Source organism: Giraffa tippelskirchi, chromosome 10 (assembly GCF_054371585.1).
Source record: "Giraffa tippelskirchi isolate mGirTip1 chromosome 10, T2T-mGirTip1v1.2.pri, whole genome shotgun sequence".
NCBI lineage: Eukaryota > Metazoa > Chordata > Mammalia > Artiodactyla > Giraffidae > Giraffa > Giraffa tippelskirchi.
Genome location: NC_137284.1, coordinates 155,469,581 through 155,492,205, shown reverse-complemented (window position 1 = coordinate 155,492,205; position 22,625 = coordinate 155,469,581). Strand labels below are relative to the sequence as shown.

Genomic DNA, 22,625 nt, shown 5'->3' with positions numbered 1-22,625 from the left:
CTACTTTCTTCAATTTAAGTCTGAATTTGGCAATAAGCAGTTCATGATCTGAGCCACACAATTGCACTCATCTCACATGCTAGTAAAGTAATGCTCAAAATTCTCCAAGCCAGGCTTCAGCAATACGTGAACCGTGAACTTCCAGATGTTCAAGCTGGTTTTAGGAAAGGCAGAGGAACCAGAGATCAAATTGCCAATATCCGCTGGATCATCGAAAAAGCAAGAGAGTTCCAGAAAAACATCTATTTCTGCTTTATTGACTATGCCAAAGCCTTTGACTGTGTGGATCACAATAAACTGTGGAAAATTCTGAAAGAGATGGGAATACCAGACCATCTGACCTGTCTCTTGAGAAACGTGTATGCAGGTCAGGAAGCAACAGTTCGAACTGGACATGGAACAACAGACTGGTTCCAAATAGGAAAAGGAGTACATCAAGGCTGTATATTGTCACCCTGCTTATTTAACTTATATGCAGAGTACATCATGAGAAACGCTGGGCTGGAAGAAACACAAGCTGGAATCAAGATTGCCGGGAGAAATATCAATAACCTCAGATATGTGGATGACACCACCCTTATGGCAGAAAGTGAAGAAGAACTAAAGAGCCTCTTGATGAAGGTGAAGGAGGAGAGTGAAAAAGTTGGCTTAAAGCTCAACGTTCAGAAAACTAAGATCATGGCATCTGGTCCCATCACTCCATGGGAAATAGATGGGGAAACAGTGGAAACAGTGTCAGACTTTACTTTTTTGGGCTCCAGAATCACTGCTGATGGTGATTGCAGCCATGAAATTAAAAGACGCTTACTACTTGGAAGAAAGGTTATGGCCAACCTAGATAGCATGTTTAAAAGCAGAGACATTACTTTGCCAACAAAAGTCCGTCTAGTCAAGACTATGGTTTTTCCAGTGGTCATGTATGGATGTGAGAGTTGGACGGTGAAGAAAGCTGAGCGCCGCAGAATTGATGCTTTTGAACTGTGGTGTTGGAGAAGACTCTTGAGAGTTTCTTAGACTGCAAGGAGATCCAATCAATCCATCCTAAAAGAGATCAATCCTGGGTGTTCACTGGAAGGTCTGATGTTGAAGCTGAAGCTCCAATACTTTGGCCACCTCATGCGAAGGGCTGACTCGTTGGAAAAGACCCTAATGCTGGGTAGGATTGGGGGCGGGAGGAGAAGGGGACGACAGAGGATGAGATGGTTGGATGGCATCACCGACTCGATGAACATGGGTTTGGGTAGACTCCGGGAGTTGGTGATGGACAGAGAGGCCTGGCGTGCTGCAATTCATGGGGTCGCAGAGAGTCGGACACGACTGAGCGACTGAACTGAACTGAAAAAGTACACTATAAAGATAAGCTCAGCCCTACCTAACAAAAGAGTAAGTGTACAATATATTACCTATGTTCCAGCCTCTGGCAACCACCGTTCCACTCACTGATTCTATGACTTTGACTATTTTGTATATAAATGGAATCACACAGTATTTGTCTTTCTGTGACTGGCTTATTTCAGTTAGCATACTGTTCTCACGTTTCATTTGTATTGTCTCATATGGCATGATTTTCCTTTTTTAAGGTTGAATAATATTCCACTGCATACATTTTTTTTTTTTTTTTAATCCATTTATCTGTTGATGGATATTCAGGCTGTTTTCACCTCTTGAATATTGGGAATAATGCTCTAATAAATGTGGAAATGCTAATGTTTCTTCAGGATTCTGATTTCAATTTTTTGAATCAATGCCCAGAAGTGAAATTGCAGGATCATTTAGTACTTCTATTTTTAATTTTTTGAGACACCTCCAGACTGTTTTATGGCTAGAGCTCATCTTAAATGTTCTTACCATAATAAAATAAAGTTAAAAAAATTAAAACTATGAGTAATGTGGTAGTTATAGCAATGAGTATAGGACCATAGGACTGAGAGGGGGAGCAGATGACAATACTATATAATTAGAAAGCAAAAAGTTATCAAAATAAATTAAAAAAAAAAAACCCAATGCATCAGCTGGGCAAACACCACTCAAAAAATGAAAAAGGAAGAAGTTAAACAAAAATGTTTGTGCACTATTTCTTTACACATAAATGAATATGATAGATAAAAATGGAATCAAATCACGGGAGAACGTAACCCAATGTAAAGAATATTCCCTCATGTGCTTTAGACTATGAAACACTATAATAAGAATACAAACTCAAAAACAAAATTCCCAAGAGGAGATGTTAGAACAAAAAATGAGAAGAAAATGTAGACTCAAAGAAACAAAGTGAAGATAAAAAGTATAATCAGTTCAGGACCCATAATGAGTTAGAAGCAAAGAGGTCAGAAAAGATATGTCTCAAAAACAAATGTCTTATTAACAGGAAAGCCTTTCACAACAAGTGAAAATCTGAAAGGCCAGAAGGTTCAACAGTTAGAGAACAACTAAAATGTGAGTAGGAGCAGCAACAAATCCTACTTAAAAAGGATTGATGTTGCTGAAGGTAACAAATCAATCAATAAAACCCAGGAAGCATAATCCAGTAGTTTCTCTGAAATGGGAAAAACAACCCCCTCAAAAATCTAATTCTTTAGGAAAAAGAAGACTACATTTCATTCCCTGGAAACTTGATGTAGGCTATTTAACACTGAATTCAGTGTTAAACATTTTCCGAAAGATCTGCTGCTTTGGTTTAAGCCTCTGAGTTCCACTCGTCCTTATCAAAGTCATAACAACATTTGTGTTCCTGTTTCCCCTGTTGATGGTACCAGTGAAGTCACTCAGTCGTGTTCCACTCTCTGCGACACCATGGACTGCAGCCTGCCAGGCTCCTCTGTCCATGGGGTTTTCCAGGTGAGAACACTGGACGGGGTCGCCACCAGGGCTGCAGAAAAGTGCAGCCTGCAGAGCTTTCTGCTTCCGGGGGCCCTGGCCGGGGTGCTCCCCCACTTCCTCTTCCCTCTTCTCAGGGCTGACGGCTGCACTCTCAAGGGCAGTTCTTGAGCTGAGCTTCCGGATCACGTATTACTGAAAAAATATCCGCCATGTCCTCTCTATGTGTGTACGTCTGGGGCACTGTCGCTGATCTCCTCCATCAGCCTGCAGTGTGTCAGCTTTAAAAGGAGAAACAGAGAGTTCAGGAGAGCGCACGGCCCCAGGAGACGCAAGGCATGGGCATTCCTCCTGCCCCACAGACAGCGGAGCAGTAAGTCCAAGGCCGCGGTGACTGTGCCTGTGTGTGTGAGTCTGTGTTTGTGTGTGTATTGTGCTTGAGACTGTGGTGTAGGGGTGCTGTGCATAGTGTGTTTGTGTGTGTATGTGTGTGTGTTATGTTGGTGTGTATGTGAGTGTTGTGTGTGTCTATTTGTGTATAGATGAATATATGTGTGTTTTCCATGTGTGTTATGTTTGTGTTGTATGTATGTTTATACGTGTGTTTGTATGTTTGTGAGTGTATGCATGAATGGTGAGTGTTGTGTTTCTATGTATGGGTTGTTGTGAATATATGTGTGTGAGTGGTCTCTGTATCTTATGATTGTGTTTGCATGCTGTGTATGTATGTTCATATGTTTGTGAGTAATGTGTGTTCATGTGTGTCCGTGTGTGTTGTTTGTGCTTCTGTAAGTGTGTTTGTGTAAGTAGAGTATGTGTTGTGTTTGTGTGTATATTTTGTTTGTATGTTTGTGAGTGTGTGTGAGTGTGTGTTTGTGAGAATGTCTGTGTGTGTGTGCCTGTTTCAGGAGCAATGGGAGGAGCCAGGGGAATCAGGAGGACCTTGAAGCCTTTGGGCTCTGCCTGGCGCTCCCTGCTTACCCTTGGGCAGGACGCTCTGTGAGTCTCACTTTTCTCCTGAGAAACCTCACAAGGCGACAGATCTGCTCTATGTTGGAGACAAACACTGGCGCGTGGCACACGTGTGGTGATGCCCCGTCGGGCAGGGTCTGGGGTGAGGCGGCCGGGGGCTGGGCAGACAGCTCTCTGGGCTTGAGAGTGGATGACAGGAGTTTCTGGTGGGCAACAATGCCCTCCTTGGTAAAGAGGACTGGGAATTGCTCTATAAAACATCGTAAAAAGTCCTGGAATCTTCCTGGGGGACAAGATCTCAGGAATGTGTAGCTTGGACTCAGCATCCACATCTCCGGGGACACGGAGGCCCCGGCAGCATGACCGCTCGAGTCAGTGGCCTGGAGCTGAGCGCCAAGGACCCGGGGCTCCTGGCAGGACTGGACCCCTCGTGGAGAGGGAGCCTGTGCATGTCTGCCTCCCTCCTCACTGCCCAGTGCTCGGCCTGCGCGGCCCTCACTGCCAGGCTCCCCCCACAGATCGTTCTGGCCCCATGAGCCCCTCACCAGCCCCTCCAGCAACATCCTGCTCACGTCCACCTGGCACACTGGCCACTGCTCCCAGGACAGTGTCTGTCAGGACGCGTCTCTGGTCATTTCTCCCCGTCACAGAATCCCCCCCTGCAAATGGAGACCACAGGCAGGGGAAACAGAGTCCCTAAAGGAGGTAGCGGGTGTCTCAGACGCTCCCTCACCCAGTCCCATGCCAACAGACTGATGCAAACAGCTTCCATGGGCAAGAGAAAGGCAAAAGTCAGGAGCCTCTGAGAGCTCGGAGGAAACATCAATAACACACATGATGATTTTTTTTCTAGATGGAGGAAGAAGAATTCGAAATCCTTCTCCCGGAGGAACCTGAAGAAGGCACGGCTCAGGATCCTTCTCCAGACGGGTCAGGAGGTAAAACAACTTTCTAGCAGACATGAGCTTGAGAGAGGCAGGGCTGGGGCCTGAGGGGCAGGTGGTGCGCTGGGAGGAGCAGCGGGAGTCCCCCCGTCAGAGATTTGCCCACCAGGGTGGCCATCACTGGGCGATTAGGTTGGGCCTCCCCTCACCCCAGCCAGACAGAAGGGGAGGGTCCCTGATGCTGCTGTGGGTCACAGGGGGCGACAGACCACAGCCACTGCCCCTTCACTGAGTGTCAGGAAGGATGTGTTCGAGGGTGTGACAGACGACTCACCCCAGGCCCCTGGTGGGTGTCGCGCTGGCTCTACTGTGAGACTCTGAGGACCACAGGGGCTGCAAAGCACTAGTGAACACATAGGATGCAATCAAGGGCCCGCAGGTCTGGGCTCTGTCTTCCCAAGGGGCTCTCTCCCCCAGAAGCTGTTCCATCAGGGTCAGGGGCTTCACTTTCATGGGCTCAACTTGACATCTAACCTGGGGAGACAGAACTTAGGAATTTAGGAATGCTGGAAATCCATCACTCTCCTGGATAAAGGAATTGGTTGGCAATTTATTATGCAGTTCCACACAACTGTGTTTTATTAGACGAACTTCATTGGCCTGAGCCATTGGGAGAAAGCCATAATATTAAGCTGCATAGGAAAGCGACAGTCCCAGTGTTCACACCTGATTTACCCTTTTTGCAGCAATCGGGGTTAAGCATTACTTTAAAATTCCTCTTCCGTGCTCAGTGTATTTGGCTTTTAAGTCCAAAGGCATGGCATGAGTGTCTCCAGGCTTGCCCAGATGGGAGACCACTGTCTTCCTCCAGCTTTGCATCCGAGAGTACAGACGGACTTTGCCCCTCCCTGCTTCTGCGGGACTCCCAGTCATTCACTCAGGTCAACTGCAGAAGCGGGAGGGAGCCGCTGTCTTCCAGTGGGAGTTGCTGGGTGGGTCTGCCCACCAAGGGAAAAGGCAGGGGAAACACACCCCTGCTGGGGAGAGCTGGAAGAAGATGGTGCCAGTCCTGGCCTCAAGAAGCTGAGGGCTCTGCACTGAGACACAGCAATGTCTTCCTTGGGGACAGACTGGAAATCAGCTAGAGTTTGGTGCTTCTCTATGTGCTGTGGGTCCTGGGACCTGCAAGGCCAGGAGAAGGGAATTCCCTTTGTGCCCACCAGCCGCGGTCATTTCTAAAATCTGGATGTGGGGTCCTCAGTATTAGATGGGCATGAAACATCTACTCTCAGCTGATGGTTCTGATATTCTCCTGGGTGAGGGTGTCCAGCCCAAACTTCAGTAGTGGAGTTTAGGACTGTGACGCCAGCGTGAGCTGTGCTGTGGAGTTGGGGGTCTGGCTGAAAGGACACCACCCTCACAACACTCCTTGTTGGGAAAAGCGAAGGTAATGTGTCGTGTTCAATCATGGCAGGGAGAGGACGGACACAGAGGCTGCATGCTTCCAACTTCACCCTCTTCCTGGAAAGGGTCTGCAACCAGAGGTGCTCGAGGAAGCTCAGGCTCCCAGTTCATGATGGGATGATCCCAGCTGGGGGGAATAGGTGGCCTGAGAAGAAGCTTCGAAACAGAAGCATAAAATGTGGCATTCTACCATATGATTCCACAGTTCCACTTCTGGGGAATAAACCCCATAGAGTTGAAACAGATAGTGAATATATGTGCACTGAGGTGCATAGCAGCATTATTCACAATAGCAAAAAGTGGAAACAATCCCCCAAATCCATATATATATGAATATGGATTCATATATACACCTACATTCATATATATACCTACACAGACAGTGGTATATTATTCAGCCTTAAAAAGGAAGGCAATTCTGACACTTGCTCCAACATGAATGAACCTTGAACACATTATGCAAAGTGGACAAGCCAGACACAGTAGGGCAAAAATTGCCTGATTCCAGTAATATGAGGTCCTTACAACAATCAAACCCATGGAGACAGAGCAGTGGACGTCAGGTGTTGGGGGAGGGAGGATGGGGACTTAGTGTTTAATGGGGACAGGGTGTTATTCCGGAAGATGGAAAGTTCTTGAGATGCCCAAGTGATCACTCCCAGCAATGTGGCTGTACTGAAGGCTACACCTAAACATGGTTCAAATGGTACATTTTATGTTATGTATTTTCTACCTTAATTTTCCCCAAAAAAAATCAGAAAAGAGAAAAGGAAGGAAAGCATGTGAACCTAGGGCATATCTCGGATGCAGACACTGGTCTTCCTTTGTCCTGTCCCCACCCGGACCGTCTGCCCACGGGGAGGCTAAAGCGGTGTCGGGCTCTAACCGCCCTCTCCTGATGCTTCCAGGGCTGCAAGGCGATGAAGGGACCCCGCAGACGCTGAGGCTCATCCTGGTGGGAAAATCTGGGAGCGGGAAAAGCGCCACGGGAAACAGCATCCTCAGGAGGAGAGTGTTCGAGTCCAAGCTCAGCGCTCGCCCCGTGACCCAGGCCTTCCAACAGGGGCACTGCGCGTGGGAGGGGAGGGAGCTGCAGGTCATCGACACCCCGGACATCCTGTCCCTCTGGGTGGCGCCGCGGGGGACCGCTCAGGGCATCCGTGAGGCCGGCGCCCGCTCCCCGCCGGGGCCACACGCGGTGCTCCTGGTGACCCAGCTTGGCCGGTTCACCGAGGAGGACCAGCAGGTGACCAGGCGCCTCCAGGAGGTGTTCGGGGCGAGCATCCTGGCCCGGACCGTCCTGGTGTTCACGCGGAACGAAGACCTGGACGGCGGCTCGCTGGACACGTACCTGCGGGAGACTGACAACCGGGCGCTGGCCGAGCTGGACGTGTTCTGCGCGCGGCGACATTGCGGCTTCAACAACAAGGGGGACGGAGCCGTGCAGGAGGCCCAGCTGAGGGAGCTCATGCGGCAGGTCGAAGGGGTCCTGTGGGAGCACGAGGGCCGCCCCTACAGCCCCCCGGCTGCCCCTCACCCCCGAGTCGCGCCCCGTGAGAGCTGGGGCCACTGGTGGCCGGGCGCCGAGGAGGGGCGCGGGGACCAGTCCTGGCTGCGGGGCCTGCGCCGCATCCTGAAGGGGCCTGAGCAAGCTGGAGGCCAGCTCCCGCCGAGCACGCCCATGTGAGGCGCCCGCCTCCGCGGCTTCCTGCCTGAGTCCCTCGGGCCCATGGTCCGGCTACCAGGCCTCTCAGCTGCCCGCTCCATCCCAGGGGTCCCTGGCCCCTCCTGTCTCCAAGGCCGCATCTGGTCAGGTGAGAGGAGGTGGGTGGGCTCCTGAGTTCTCAGGGCCTTCATCACAGCTTCCAGAACAAGATCCCCTCCTGCTCTGCGCCCCCAGCCCATCCTCACGTGACTCTGGCGTTCCCTCTCTGCAACAGAGCTCTGAGAGAAGCAAAGCCTCCTGAGGCGGGCCTGCGCTCCATTCTTCCGCGGAACCCCGGCAGTATCGGGCCACTGGAGTCTCGGCTTAAAACTTGATGGCAACTAAAATAAATAAATTTATTAAAAAAAAACAAAAAAAAACTTGATGCAGCAGACCAACGTGGAATGTGGACCGGCAACTCTGCGTCTCTTGGGCTGTGTCCGTGCCCGTTAAGAGGGCAGGCACGATGGCTTTTAAGGCCCTGCGCCATGTGGGGCAGGGCAGGCTCTGGGCTGGGGAGGAGAAGGCAACTAGAAGCGGGGGAGGGCCACCAGGAGCTGCTCTTGATTCGCTCTTGAAAGAGGCCACCACCCGCAGCACGGGAGCCCCGTGGGAAGGAGCAGAGCAGGGCAGGGGTATCCAGGGGCTAGGTCTGCTCAGGAAACGGGGCCTAGACCTGGCTGCAGGTCAGGGACCCGCCCCAGAGGTCCAAGTGGGCTTGGGCAGCGGAGGAGCTCTTCCCAGGGAGGCTTGGACCAGGGAGGTCACACACCTGGCACCGCCCCTGTGATGCCCACCCTCCCGCTTGGAGAGCAGAGGAGACTTCCAGCCCGGCCTCTGCCTGACCTGCAACCCTGTCCCTTCTCCCCTGAGAGAAGGGAGAAAGTGAGGAGCGTCTGGGCATGTAGGCGGGTTCCCCAGCCAGGGGTTTGGGGGTGTAGAGTGGAGGGTGGAAGGAAGAAAGGGAAGCTGCAAAGAAACAAGCAGGAGACCAGGTGAACGTCCTCGGGAGCAGCCTGCGGGCCTGGGAGAGTCCTGCCACTCGGGGCGTCATCTCGTCCTCACCCAGAGGACCCCTGAGAAAGCTGGAGCAGGTCTTTAGCTAAAAGGGTCGTGAGTCAGAACAGAGACACATCGGAGTATGCTTAAGATAGCCTTTGTGCCAGACCGTTTACTAAGTAGGTGATCCATCGCCTGCTGAACTGAAACACAGCACTTATCATATGGACAATCTTCATATTCCCTATGATTTCTGTGAGAATTTTTGCCTCTCTTCTTGTCTTCCATCTTCTCAACTCCTGTATGAATAAAATACCGCCTTGATTCCTGTGGCTTTGATTGTAACGTGAACTCCCCCACCTCCCCCGATTTCCTCCCCAGTCCCCGTTTTTGTGTTTCTTTTGTGATTTTCAGGCATTTCTTCTTCTGTGTGAAAATTAAAATTACTTGTTGAATTTTCTGAAAAGAACATTGTTGGCATTCCAGTTGGAGTTGTCTTATGTTTACGTACTGAATTGGGGAGAATTGGAAGCAAGATAAATCAGACAGAGAAGGACAAGTACTGTGTAATATGTGGAATCTAAACAGTCAAACCTGTTTAACAAAGGAAGAGAATGGTGGTTACCAAGAAGTGGAGGCACAGGGGATAAGATTGATGGTGTTCCAGGGTGCAAACTTGTCACAAGCAGTAAAAAGCCATAGAGGTCTAAAGTACAGTATATTGAATGTAGACAATAATACTGTAGCATAAGTATGTGATGTGCTATAGATTGTTAAAACGGCAACCATACTATGATACACCAGTCTACCGAAGTAACACTCAGAACACCTTAAATTTACACAATGTGAAAAGAACAAATTTAAAGTCACATTAAAAATATGAACCAAAAAAAAAAAAAGGGGGGAGAATCTATAAATTCTTCAAGGATAAATGGAATAAGGTCATTTTGTTTCTAAGTGAATAGACTCATTACTTCATAGCCACTGAATTAACAGCTAAAATCATTCACATTTCCTTTAAGATAAGAAGATAAATATCTTTAACTTAGGTATTTTCATTTTAACCCTGTTGGCTTAATTGATCTCATCCTAGAAAATACAAGTATTGACCAAATGACAGGCACTGTCACTCACAAACATCAAGGCACTAAACGGCAAAATGCAAGTCACTCAAAACACGTCATTCATTAAAAATTCTAAAGGAATTGCTTAAAATTATATGGAATGTGGGGTTTCTCTCCTTTGTTACTAAAAGTCAAGGAAAATCCCTCCCATGACATTTCAGAAGGAGGGGGAGTTGTTGCTTCACACCATCACTCCCTGAGCATCAGAGAACAGGGAAGGCATGTATCGGTTTCTTCTGGAAATCCCATGATCTGTGTACCAGAGAGAAAGAGGTGCTGTGGATGAGGTCATGGGTAGAGGGAAGAAAGGGGGTTGTCTTGGCCAAAGCTGTGAAAATAGTGACCTTGGCAATTCATTATTCTCAAAAAAATCCCTACACTGGAGCAAAGCACGAAAGAGAGAGATCTGGAGAATCCGAAGTGACCAGTGAGTCCACGGGCTGCTTCCTCCTTAGTGGGTCAAAGCAGTGGCTAAAAACCTCAGGGAAGTTTTCCAGCTCTGAATTCTCCTGTAATAACTTTCATACACTCTGTAGAAAATTCAAAATAATGAGAATTTTTAAACAGCTTTTGGAAGACACTAAGAGGTGACCAAGGACAGGGAGATGCTATAGGGAGCTCAGCACTTCACTCAGGGGACCGCGTGGCTGTCACATGTATGCGGTTCCCCCCGAGAGCACGTCCCCATCCTGCTGACCCAGGGATGTCGCTCAAGCAGAAATTCACAGGGACCTGAGGGTAAGAGGATAGAGTCTGGGGGCAGCCAGAGCGGGTAGGTATTGATGGGGATCTCCACAGAGGGGCATGGGTGGGAGCATTAGAAATTCTGCATCAAAACTGCCTTCAAATCTTTGGATGACCCAGGAATTGCGCTCTCTAAAGGGTCCAGGGAAAACGTTTTGGAAGGATGAATAAGCTGGTCAGAGATTTCAGGAGTTGTCCTCAGCAGCAAAGACAGAATTTTAGATTCTAGTCCACCAAGTATTCCACTGAAATACTAGTGGGAGTAAAGATCACCTCAGGACTAAGAGACTTGCCCTGGAAGAGCAAAACTGGAACAGCTCCTTGCTAACGACATTACGCCTTCCCAAGTTAAGTTCAAAGGCATCGACCAGTAATTTAAGTGCCTGCTGGAGCAAACCCAGTATTTTTCAGAAGAGCATAATAATATCCCGAGTCTCTACAACATGCTATGGACAATATCCTGTAAACTATTAAAAGTTCCTGTTTTCTAACATGAAGGTAGAAAGTTATAAAACTTCCCTCTACACATGTTTATCTACGTCTCATAATTTTTTGGGTGCTCTCTTTTCACTATCGCTCAGTTTATGTTATTTTGCATATTCTTTGTGATATTTTTTATCACTCATGGATTATTAAGGATAATGTATTTAATTTTCAAATATTTGAGTATTTTCTAGAAATTGCACTATCTAATATGGTATACACTAGCCATATGTGGTTATTGAGCATTTGCAATATAGCTATACCTGGGAAACTGAACTTTTATTTCATAATTTATTTTAATTTAAATTTAAACTCTGAAGCACTGTAAAATATTTTACTGTGAAACACAGTTCTGTTGTTTGGGTAGAAATACACTTCACTCTAACTGTCGTGTCACATATTATTGTTGTATTGCAATGTAAACCTTGGGCACATTTATCGTTTCTAGTGTCAGAACATAAGCACATCATCACTGATTTAGTAGATGTCCAAAGACTGATTCCCTTTGAACAATCTTCTTAATGAGTGTTGTGATACTTTTATGAATACTTTGTGTAGACAGCATGGGTTACAGTGATACAGAGCTACGTATAGTTGGTTATCAAATTTAAATCCTGATGATTATTTTACTTATAATAGATTCAGATTAAGTTTTAGTTAAAAGTAAGCATGGAGAAAATTTAAGCTTCAAGATGAAGGCATGATATTGATGCAGAATGAATGGAGATGACAAAGCAGGTCCTAAAACTGGACCCGGAGAGAGAAAAAGAGCCTGGAAGATGTTTTACAACGTTCGCGATGAATGGTAATTGCAGTGTGCTGCAGTGCAGTGAGACCAAGAAAAAAGAACCAGAAAAAGAAAGGGGTTAGAGAGCTTTTCAGTAAATACATACAGGGCTTGATAAGAGGTTTCCTCTTAGCCATCAAAGACAGACTTGACAAAACTAGTAACGGAAGCCAGAACAGAATGGCCAACAAAAAACACTCTGGAAAGCTTTTAACAGACTCAGGGCTTGGAACTTGGGCCATCTATAAAACAGCTTGGATTATTGGATGGAAAAAAAATTTTCAATTGGAGAGATGATGAAAAATATTATTACTTTGGTTATGGAAAGTTTTCTTGTAAATTTTTAAAGAAAAAACTAAAAATTCTAATGTATACAAAACATCAGAGACCTTTTACCAAATAATTGCCCAGAGAAGACTTTTAAAATAATATCAAAGATCAATGGACTTAACGATTTAAAAATTGCAAGTCTTTTTCTTTAGAGCTACATGAGAAGTGTGACTTTAGACAGAATCGATGTAACACTTTGAGTAAGTCTTTATTTTTTTAAGCCTTTCTCCACTTTATTTTGGCAATGAATGGAAATGTGTGATTTTCTCTCGACATGAAAATATTTTCAATGTACGGTGATCTTGCCTAATGGGTTTAGTATTTTCTGCATAACTGATACAGGAACTCCTATATGACCATCCTCCATCCTGTTTTAAAAGTCAGAAAAAAGCAGCAAACTGGGAGGGATAGGGCTTATGCTCAGAGTAGTAATGTTTGAAGGCTTTCAAAGTATGTTGGTTTTCCCCTCCTTCCAACTGTGTGTTTCCATTTTCTTCTTAGAGCTCACAAAATGTAAGGGTCTTTTTGTTGTTAACAGTTGTTCTTTGTAGGTTGTTTTTTACTTTGCCCAGATGAAAGTCCTATCTCTCCTTAGTTTTCTTCTCTATGTGGTATTTGACTTGCTCAGTTCTTGCCTGATTCAATCAATGAGCTCTTCTTTTAGCTGTGCTTAGTCCCCCAGCGTTTCTCATGATGTACTCTGCATATAAGTTAAATAAGTAAGGTGACAATATACAGCCTTGACGTACTCCTTTCCCAATTTGGAACCAGTCTGTTGTTCCAAGTCCAGTTCTAACTTTTGCTTCAAGATTGTCAGGAGAAATATCAATAACCAATATGCAGATGACACCACCCTTATGGCAGAAAGTGCTGCTGCTGCTGCTAAGTTGCTTTAGTTGTGTCCGACCCTATGCGACCCCATAGAGGGCAGCCCACCAGGCTTCCCCTTCCCTGGGATTCTCCAGGAAAGAACACTGGAGCGGGTTGCCATTTCCTTCTCCAATGCATGAAAGTGAAAAGTGAAAGTGAAAGTGAAGTCGTGTCCGACTCCTAGCTACCCCATGGACTGCAGCCTGCCAGGCTCCTCCGTCCATGGGATTTTCCAGGCAAGAGTACTGGAGTGGGTTGCCATTGCCTTCTCGAATGGCAGGAAGTGAAGAGGAACTAAATAGCCTCTTGATGAAAGTGAAAGAGGAGAGTGAAAAAAACTGGTTTAAAACTCAACATTCAAAAAACGAAGATCATGGCATCCAGTCCCATCACTTCATGGCAAATAGATGGGGAAACAGTGAGAACAGTGATGGACTTTATTTTTGGGGGCTCCTAAATCACTGCAGATGGTGACTGCAGCCATGAAATTAAAAGACACTTGTTCCCTGGAAGAAAAGCTATAACTAACCTAGACAGCATATTAAAAAGCAGAGACATTACTTTGCTGACAAAGGTCCTTCTAGTCAAAGCTATGGATTTTCCAGTAGTCATGTATGGATGTGAGAGTTGGACTATAAAGAAAGCTTAGGGCCGCAGAATTGATGCTTTTGAACTGTGGTGTTGGAGAAGACTCTTGAGAGTCCCTTGGACTGCAAGGAGATCCAACCAATCAATCCTAAAGGAAATCAGTCCTGAATATTCACTGGAAGGACAGATATTGAAGCTGAAACTCCAATGCTTTGGCCACCTGATGCTAAGAACTGACTCATTGGAAAAGACCCTGATGCTGGGAAAGATTGAGGGCAGGAAGAGAAGGGGATGACAAATGATGAGATGTTCGCATGGCATCACTGACTCAATGGACATGAGTTTGAGTAAGCTCCAGGAGTTGGTGATGGACAGGGAAGCTTGATGTGCTGCAGTCCATGGGGTCGCAGAGAGTTGGAGACAATTGAGGAACTGAACTGAACTGACCAGGATGAATGCCTTCTTTATGGTCTGGAAATGACTTACTACACAGCATCAGTAAATTGGTTAAAAACAAAAAGGCAGATACCAGAGAGGGAGACTCTGATGCAGCATTAATAATACATATATTATATATGTGTGTGTGTGTGTGTGTATGTGTGTGTGTGTGTGTTTTGGAGAGGGGCATGGCCACCCACTGCAGTATTCTTGCCTGGAGAATCCTCATGGACAGAGGAGCCTGGCGGGATACAGTCCATGGGGTCCTAAAGAGTGGGACGTGACTGAGCGACTAAGCACATACGTGTATGTGTGTGTGTGTGTGTATATATATATATATATATATATATATATATATATATGTTGTTGTTCAGTCGTTCAGTCATGTCCGACTCTTTGCCACACCATGGACTGCAGCACGCCAGACTTCCCTGTCCTTCACCATCTGCTGGAACTTGCTCAAATTAATGTCCATTGAGTCACTGATGCCATGCCACCATCTCATTCTTTGTTGTTCCCTTCTCCTCCTGCCTTCAATCTTTCCCAGCATCATGGTCTTTTCAAGTCAGTCAGTTAGTTTTTCTCATCAGGTGGCAATATTTGAGCTTCAGCATCAGCATCAATTTTTCCAATGAGTATTCAGGATTGATTGCCTTTAGGATTGACTGGTTTGGCCTCCTTGCAATCCAAGGGACTCTCAAGAGTCTTCTCCAACACCATAGTTCAAAAGCATACATTCTTTGGTGCTCAGCCTTATTTATGGTCCAACTCTCACATCCATACATGACTACTGGAAAAATCACAGCTTTGACTAGACAGACCTTTGTCAGCAATGTGATGTCTCTTTTTCTGATTTTTAATCTGCTGTGTAGGTTGGTCAAAGCTCTTCTTCCAAGGAGTAAGCTTCTTTAAATTTCATGGCTGCAGTCACTCTCTGCATTGACTTTGGAGTCCAAGAAAAGAAAGCCTGTCACTGTTCCCATTGTTTCCCCATCTATTTGCCATGAAGTGATGGGACTGGATGCCATGACTTTCATTTTTTGAATGCTGAGGTTTAACCCAGCTTTCTCACTCTCCTCTTTCACTTTCATCAAGAAACTCTGTAGATCCTCTTTGCTTTCTGCCATTTGGGTAATGTCCTCTGCATACCTGAGGTTATTGATATTTCTCCCTGCCATCTTGACTCCAGCTTGCACTTCATCCAGCCTGGCGTTTCACATGATGTATTCTGCATAGAAGTTAAATAAGCACTGTGACAACATATAGCCTTGAGATACTCCTTTCCCAATTTGGAACCAGTCTGTTGTTCTATGTCCGGTTCTACCTGTTACTTCTTGATCTGCATACAGATTTCTCAGGAGGCAAGTAAAGTGGTCTGGTATTCCCATCTCTTGAGGAATTTGCCACTGTTTGTTGTGATCCACACAGTCAAAGGCTTTAGTGTAGTCAATGAAGCAGATGTTTCTCAGGAATTCTTTTGCTTCTTCTATGATCCAGCAGATATTGGCAATTTGATTTCTGGTTCCTCTGGCTTTTCTAAGTCCAACTTGAACATCTGGAAGTTCTCAGTTTACGTACTGTTGAAGCCTAGCTTGGGGAATTTTCAGCATTATTTTGCTAGCATGTGAGGTGAGTGCAATTGTGTGGTAGTTTGAACATTCTTTGCATTGTCCTTCTTTGGGGTTGGAAGGAAAACTGACCTTTTCCAGTCGTGTGATCACTGCTGAGTTGTCCAAATTTGTTGGCATATTGAGTGCAGCACTTTAAAAGCATCATTTTTTAAAATTTGAAATAGCTCAGCTGGAATTTGATCACCTCCACTAGCTTTGTTCTTAGTGATGCTTCCCTGGGCCTATGTGAACTTGCACTCCAGGATATCTGGTTCTAGGTAAGCGATCACACCATCGTGGTTATTGGGGTCATGAAGATCTTTTTTGTATAGTTCTTCTGTGTATCTTGTCACCTCTTCTTAATATCTTCTGCTTCTGTTAGGTCCATACCATTTCTGTCTTTCATTCTGCCCATCTTTGCATGAAATATTCCCTTGACATCTCTAATTTTCTTGAAGAAATCTCTAGACTTTCTCATTCTATTGGCTTCCTCTCTTTCTTTCAATTGACCACTTAGAAAGGTTTTCTTATCTCTCCTTGCTATTCTTTGGAACTCTGCATTCAGATGGATATATCTTTCCTTTTCTCCTTTGCCTTTAGTTTCTCTTCTTTTCTCAGCTATTTTTAAGGCCTCCTAAGACAACCATTTTGGCTTTTTGCATTTCTTTTTCTTGGGGATGATCTTGATCACAGCCTCCTGTACAATGTTATGAACCTCTGTCCATAGTTCTTCAGGCACTCTCTCTGTCAGATATAATCCCTTGAATCTATTTGTCACTTATACTGTATAATCGTAAGGGATCTGATTTAGGTAATAGCTGAATGGTCTAGTGGTTTTCCCTACTTTCTTCAATTTAAGTCTGAATTTTGCATTAAGGAGTTCATGATCTGAGCCACAGTCACCTCCCAGTCTTGTTTTTGCTGATTGTATATAGCTTCTTAATCTTTGCTGCAAAAAAATATAATCAATCTAATTTTGGTGTTGACCATCTGGTAATGTCCATCTGTAGAGTCATCTTTTGTGTTGTTGGAAGATGGTATTTGTTATGACCAGTGCATTGTCTTGGCAAAACTCTGTTAGGCTTTGGCTGACTACATTTTGTATTCCAAGGCCAAACTAGCCTGTTACTCCAGGTATCTCTTGACTTCCTACTTCTTCATTCCAGTCCCCTATGATGAAAAGGACATCTTTTTCTTGCTGTTAGTTCTAGAAGGTCTTGTAGGTCTTCATAGAATCATTCAACTTCAGCTTCTTCAGCATTACTGGTTTGGGCATAGACTTGGATTACTGTGATACTGAATAGCTTGTCTTGGAAACAAACAGAGATCATTCTGTCATTTTAGAGCCTCACCCAAGTACTGCATCTCAGACTCTTTTGTTGTCTGTGAGGGTTAGTCCATTTCTTCGAAGACATTCTTGCCCACAGTAGCAGATGCAAAGGCTATCTGAATTAAATCCACCCTTCTGGTCCATTTTAGTTCACTGATTCCTAAAATGTCAATGTTCACTCTTGTCATCTCCTGCTTCACCACTTCCAATTTACCTTGATTCATGGACCTAACATTACAGGTTCCTATGCAATATTGTACTTAACAGCATCAGACTTTACTTCCATCACCAGTCACATCCACATCTGGGTGTTGTTTTTGCTTTGGCTCAGCTTCTTCATTCTTTCCTGAGGTATTTCTCCACTCTTCTTCAGTAGCATATTGAGTATCTACTAACCTGGGGAGATCACCATTCAGTGTCATATCATTTTGCCTTTTCATACAGTTCATAGGATTCTCAAGGCAATACTGAAATCGGTTGCCATTCATTTCTCCAGTGAACTAGCTGAACCACAAGGGAAGCCCAAGAATACTGGAGTAGGTATTCTCTAGTGCATCTTCCCGACCCAGGAATAGAACAGGGGTCACCTCAAACTTCTACCTGTAATCTGAAGGAGCACAGTGCTCCTCTGGACTCCTGCTACACCACTCAGAGCACCCAACGCCACTATTTCAGGAATAGAAGGGGAAGACCTTGGGGTTCTCTGTAGAGTGTTCTCCTCCACAGCAAATGAGGTGATCTATATCTAAGCCTTGCATTAAGTAAGAAAGATGTCACAAAGAAGTAAGACATTTATTCTTTTCTCCTACAGACCCGTCATGCTGGCTCCATTAGTGTCTCATGAAGGAAATCTTGAACAGCTGCTACCCTAAGCGGAAACTCTCCAACCACTGCTCATCCCATTTGTGTAATTAAAACATCCAACCCAATAATCAAGCTGAATTTCATTGAAGGGGAAAGCCTCTCCTTCCCATGGAATGTGCCGGCTTCTGCTGAAGGCCGAGCCGTGTGGACAGGGCTGCTTCCATCTGCACCCCTGCCCTCGCCTCCTCCTCCTCCAGCCGCTGGCCTTGCTTCTGACTCCTCCTTGGTTGGAAGAGAGAGAAGAAACCACTGAAGACATTCAGGCGCAATCGGGTCTTTGAGGAATGGAGACACACTTAGTGGCTCTTTTCTCTGTTAATGACTCTGCCGAGAGCCTCCCCTGGAAATCTACCATTACGTGTCCAACTGGTGACCTCTATCTGCCCTCCAGCTGGTCATTTCAACTCCAGTTCCTGGCAGAGTTGGGACCCCTGGTAGACTTCCAGTCAAGTCCCCTTTAAGCTGGCTTTGGCTGGCTCCCTCCTGTGTGGCCTACAGCTGATTTGTGGGAAGCACACCCTTGGGTCCCACAGTCAGTGAAAGTTATGGTTGCTTCAAATCAGCCTCCTCAGTCTTTATCCTCTGGCACGTGGCAACATCTTTCATATTTCCCCCAAGAGCATCTGGCTCTAAAGTTTCACTCCAGAGGACACTGGTCTTGTCCCCAGGAATCTCTTACCATGCATCACTCATGTCCTCAGGCAGCACCAAAACCCAGGAGGCCACCTCATTGGTGTGAAGTAAGAGAGAACTCTTGTCCTGTTGGGTACAGCACAAGAGGATTCCCCGGGGAGGCTCCCTTATGAAATCCCATGGTTACAGAGAGATTACCCTCTTGACTAGGGGAGCCACTACTCGAGGCATAAACCCCCCAAATTTGCCAATCCTGAAGGTTGCTGTCCTCTAAGTGTCCTCTTTTACAAAGCCCTTTCCTCATACCTCAATTGGTAAAGAATCCACCTGCAATGCAGGAGGCACTGGTTTGATTCCTGTGTCAGAAAGATCTGTTGGAGAAGGGACAGGCTACCCACTCCAGTATTCTTGGGCTTCTTTTGTGGCTCAGCTGGTAAGGAATCTGCCCATGATGTGGGAGACCTGGGTTCGACGCCAGAGTTGGGAAGATTCCCTGGAGAAGGAAAAGGCTACCTGTACCAGTATTCTGGCCTGGAGAATTCCAGGGGCTACAGTCCATGAGGTCTCAAAGAGTGAGACACGACTGAGCCACTTTCACTTTCACTTTCCTCTTGAACTCTTCAAACACCTACTGAATTATTTGAAGAACTACACCTCACAGAACTGGTTACCACCTGCTCCCTTTCAAGTTCTACACAAATCTTTTAGTACATAAGACTGGAATGTGGGGATGTTGTCAGTACTGAATCAGTCAAAATGACTGATGTTAATATCCTGCCACATTCACCCTAGGCCTCTCACATAAACTTCAGTTCAAAATTTCAATGTCGGACCCTCCCTTTGACTCTGATACTCAGCTTGTCACAAACCTAATTAAAAGCTGTCACTTCTGAGTCTGCCCTGATGATCTCACCTGCAGACCCTAACTTTCCTCTTTCTGCAAAGAAAGGGGCTTTTCATCCCATCACCCACATGCACACATTCTATACATCCTTCAGAGTAGACCTCAAGCCCTGAATTCTTCCTCAAGTCTTCTCCTATGAATCCTGCTTTCCTCAACTACAGATCATGGCTATGGCATATTTCAACCAAAGGAATAGTACACACAATGAGTGCTGGAAGTTCCTGCGACCCCAGGATTCAGAACCACCTTCAGAGAAAACTGGGATATAACGAAAGTGAAGGTAATCTAACGGTCAAGAATTCATGCATCAAGGAAAAGATTATGTGTATATGATTCTCTTGAATTACTCATTTTTCTTCTGAGTATGTTTTACCTTCAAAAATAGAACATAGGTTTGGGAGAAAAGAAATCAACTCCTTTAAGTTGCATCTTCATTAGGTCCTAACACAAGCCTAGAAACATACAAGCTAACTGACTTCATAATGCTTCTGCAAATCCCTGAGAGAAAATATCATCCAAATGGTTCATAAAGGAAATATATCTGGGCAGTGCATGATTGTTTGCTCTCTAGAGATAATGTTGCACTGATTAACCACTCACAAGGAACTAACTATAAATATAAGACTGTGTTATAGCAAATAGCAGTGGGGCCTGCAGTGTTATTTCACATATACTATGAAAGTTTTCTCACAACGGACTTTTAATCCACGTTGTCTTTACTCCATTCATAGTATTTGTGATGAACCTTAGAATGAGCAGGTATTTGAGATGTTATTTTCTCCAGATTTAATCTCCAATCCCTGTGTCCCTAAGTTTCACGGATGCACTAAACATTCTGTCACTCTCACAGACAAAACAAAGGACAGCTGTAAAAATTCCAGACATTTGAGTTTGAGTTATCTGCCATATTTATTTTAATATAAACTCATCTCTCTATCACTGAAGTTTTGTAATGATTTTAGCAAGATAGAACCTTTAATGTGCTCACTGCCAATGTCACAGTCTATGTGGGTAAAATTTTCCCAGAGATTTCAACAGTCACGTGAGACTTTCCTGCTGTCAGGAGATTGAAAAAAAAAAACAAAAACCAAAAAAAAAATCAAGGAATGCTTTCAAATAGAAAAAGAAGTAGGTATTATAAGATGTATACATCAGGGTTCTAGCAGAAAAACGATGGTCTATAGTGATATACTTGAAGCAGAGTCTAGTGAAGAGGCTTCCTATGAGTGATGGATACAAGGTTTGGAAATGACAAGGGAGAGGTCCAGTAACACTGAGGAAATTGTATCAGTACCCTAAGCGGTGAATAAAAGGTGGAATCCAGAAGGACAGTTGTGTGGAGAGATCTCAAGGAGAGGAGCAATGACCTTCAACTTAGGGTAGCAACTACTCAGAGGTGACCTTGCAGGGAGAGAGGCAAGAGAACAGATATACTGATCTTGCCTTTCTACCTTCAAGAGATCTCTTGCTTGGATTTCCTTTGACAGAAACCAAGCAGAGGACAGACAGCAAGAGATCCCACTGATGTAGTCCATGCAGATCAGCCTCCCAGGCAACAAGTTAGATTGAAGGGGAGAGGGGGGTGAAGTGTGGATGTGCAGAGGCAAATGAAAACTATTTGGTAGAGAAGAGGCTTTTCTATGACAGTTGGGAGCATCTGAAGTTAGGACAGTACCTTAAAAGAGGGAGAGACCCCACTGGTGGGGTTGGGCCCGTGCGTTGTGAAAGTTTCCTGGTTGGGAGGACTTGTGCCTGTGCTCTGGGGGATGGAACTGGCCTTTGTCTCTCTGAAGGGCAGTGCTGTGTCTAGCAGTGTGTTTTGGGGTGTCTATGGGCTTGATATGGCTTTGGGCGGTCCTTCTGCTAAGGGTCAGGGTTGCGTTTCTGTTTTGCAAATGGCTTGGCGTGAAGTGTCCGGGACTGGAGGTTTCGGGTCTTTGGGTGGGGCTTTGTCTTAGTGTTGATATGGAGGCCTTTGGGAGAGCTCCTGTCGATTAATGTTCCATTAGCAAATGTGCTGTTTGATGCAGAGATCTCAAATCCCTAGGTTGTGCTCTGTGACAACCAACAGGGGTGGAAGGGGGGTTCAAGAGGGAGGGGACATATGTATACCTATCATTGATTCATGGTGATATATGGCAGGAACCAACATAATACTGGAAAGCAATTTCTTCCAATTAAAAAAATAAAGATGTCTAAAAAGATCAAACTGGTGCCTTTGAAAGAGCTTTAACTTGAAAAGCAAGCAGATCTGAGTTAAAATTCAGCTCTATTGATCACTAGGCAAGAATTCAGATGGCTCTAGTCCAATTACTTATATTCCTGAGACTCACTGTCATCTTTTCTATAGGGTTGGTATCAGAATTAATTTAAATAAAATGACATACAAAATATTTTTGTCTAGAACAATCATGTTAATCTGGACTACACTTAAATGGCATTGATAGCAAAAAAAGAGATACATTTAATAGCAAAAAGAGGAGAGAAAAAACAACAAGAGAATTTGTCAACTTCCACATCTCCATGAACCACAGAATAATGGTGCCAGAGAAGCCCATGCTTCACAAAGATCTCATAGGTGTGGATTGAAATAACACACCAGTTATTACATCAGTGGGCCTACACTTAACATAGGCAAGGTTTCTTATTTGAATTTTCCCAAATTGAATATTTGAACTCTACAAAACGGATCATTACCTGGTTATGTCAATTTCATAAACTCTTAAATTTGTTGGCATTGTGTAGAAGGACAGGTAGGAGCCAGGAGTGCTGGGGAATGAGCCGGAAAGATATTTAATTCTGGTTAACTCTCACTGCATGGATTTCTCAGATGATGCTACTGGTAAAGTACCACCCTACCAATGTATGAGATGTAAGTTATGTGGGTCTGACCCCTGGGTCAGGAAGATCCCCTAGAGAATAGCATGGTAACGCCCTCCAATACTCTTGCCTAGAGAATCCCATGGACAGAGAAGCCTGGTGTGCTACAGTCCACAGGGTTGCAAAGAGTCGGACAGGACTGAAGCAACTTAGCATGTGTGCATGCAACCCTCACTACATAACAAATCACCCCAAAGTG

General features: G+C 45.2%; 1 protein-coding gene across 1 annotated transcript; it reads left to right on the top strand.

Annotated features, from left to right (window-relative positions):
• The first annotated feature begins 2,952 nt into the window (after positions 1 to 2,952).
• On the top strand, positions 2,953 to 9,310 carry LOC145524642 (GTPase IMAP family member 6-like). The gene is made up of 3 exons (XM_081537315.1): positions 2,953 to 3,190; positions 4,643 to 4,727; positions 7,046 to 9,310. The coding sequence occupies exons 2-3, from the start codon at positions 4,643 to 4,645 to the stop codon at positions 7,822 to 7,824; spliced, it is 864 nt and encodes a 287-aa protein (XP_081393441.1). The 5' UTR covers positions 2,953 to 3,190; the 3' UTR covers positions 7,825 to 9,310.
• The last annotated feature ends 13,315 nt before the right edge of the window (positions 9,311 to 22,625 follow it).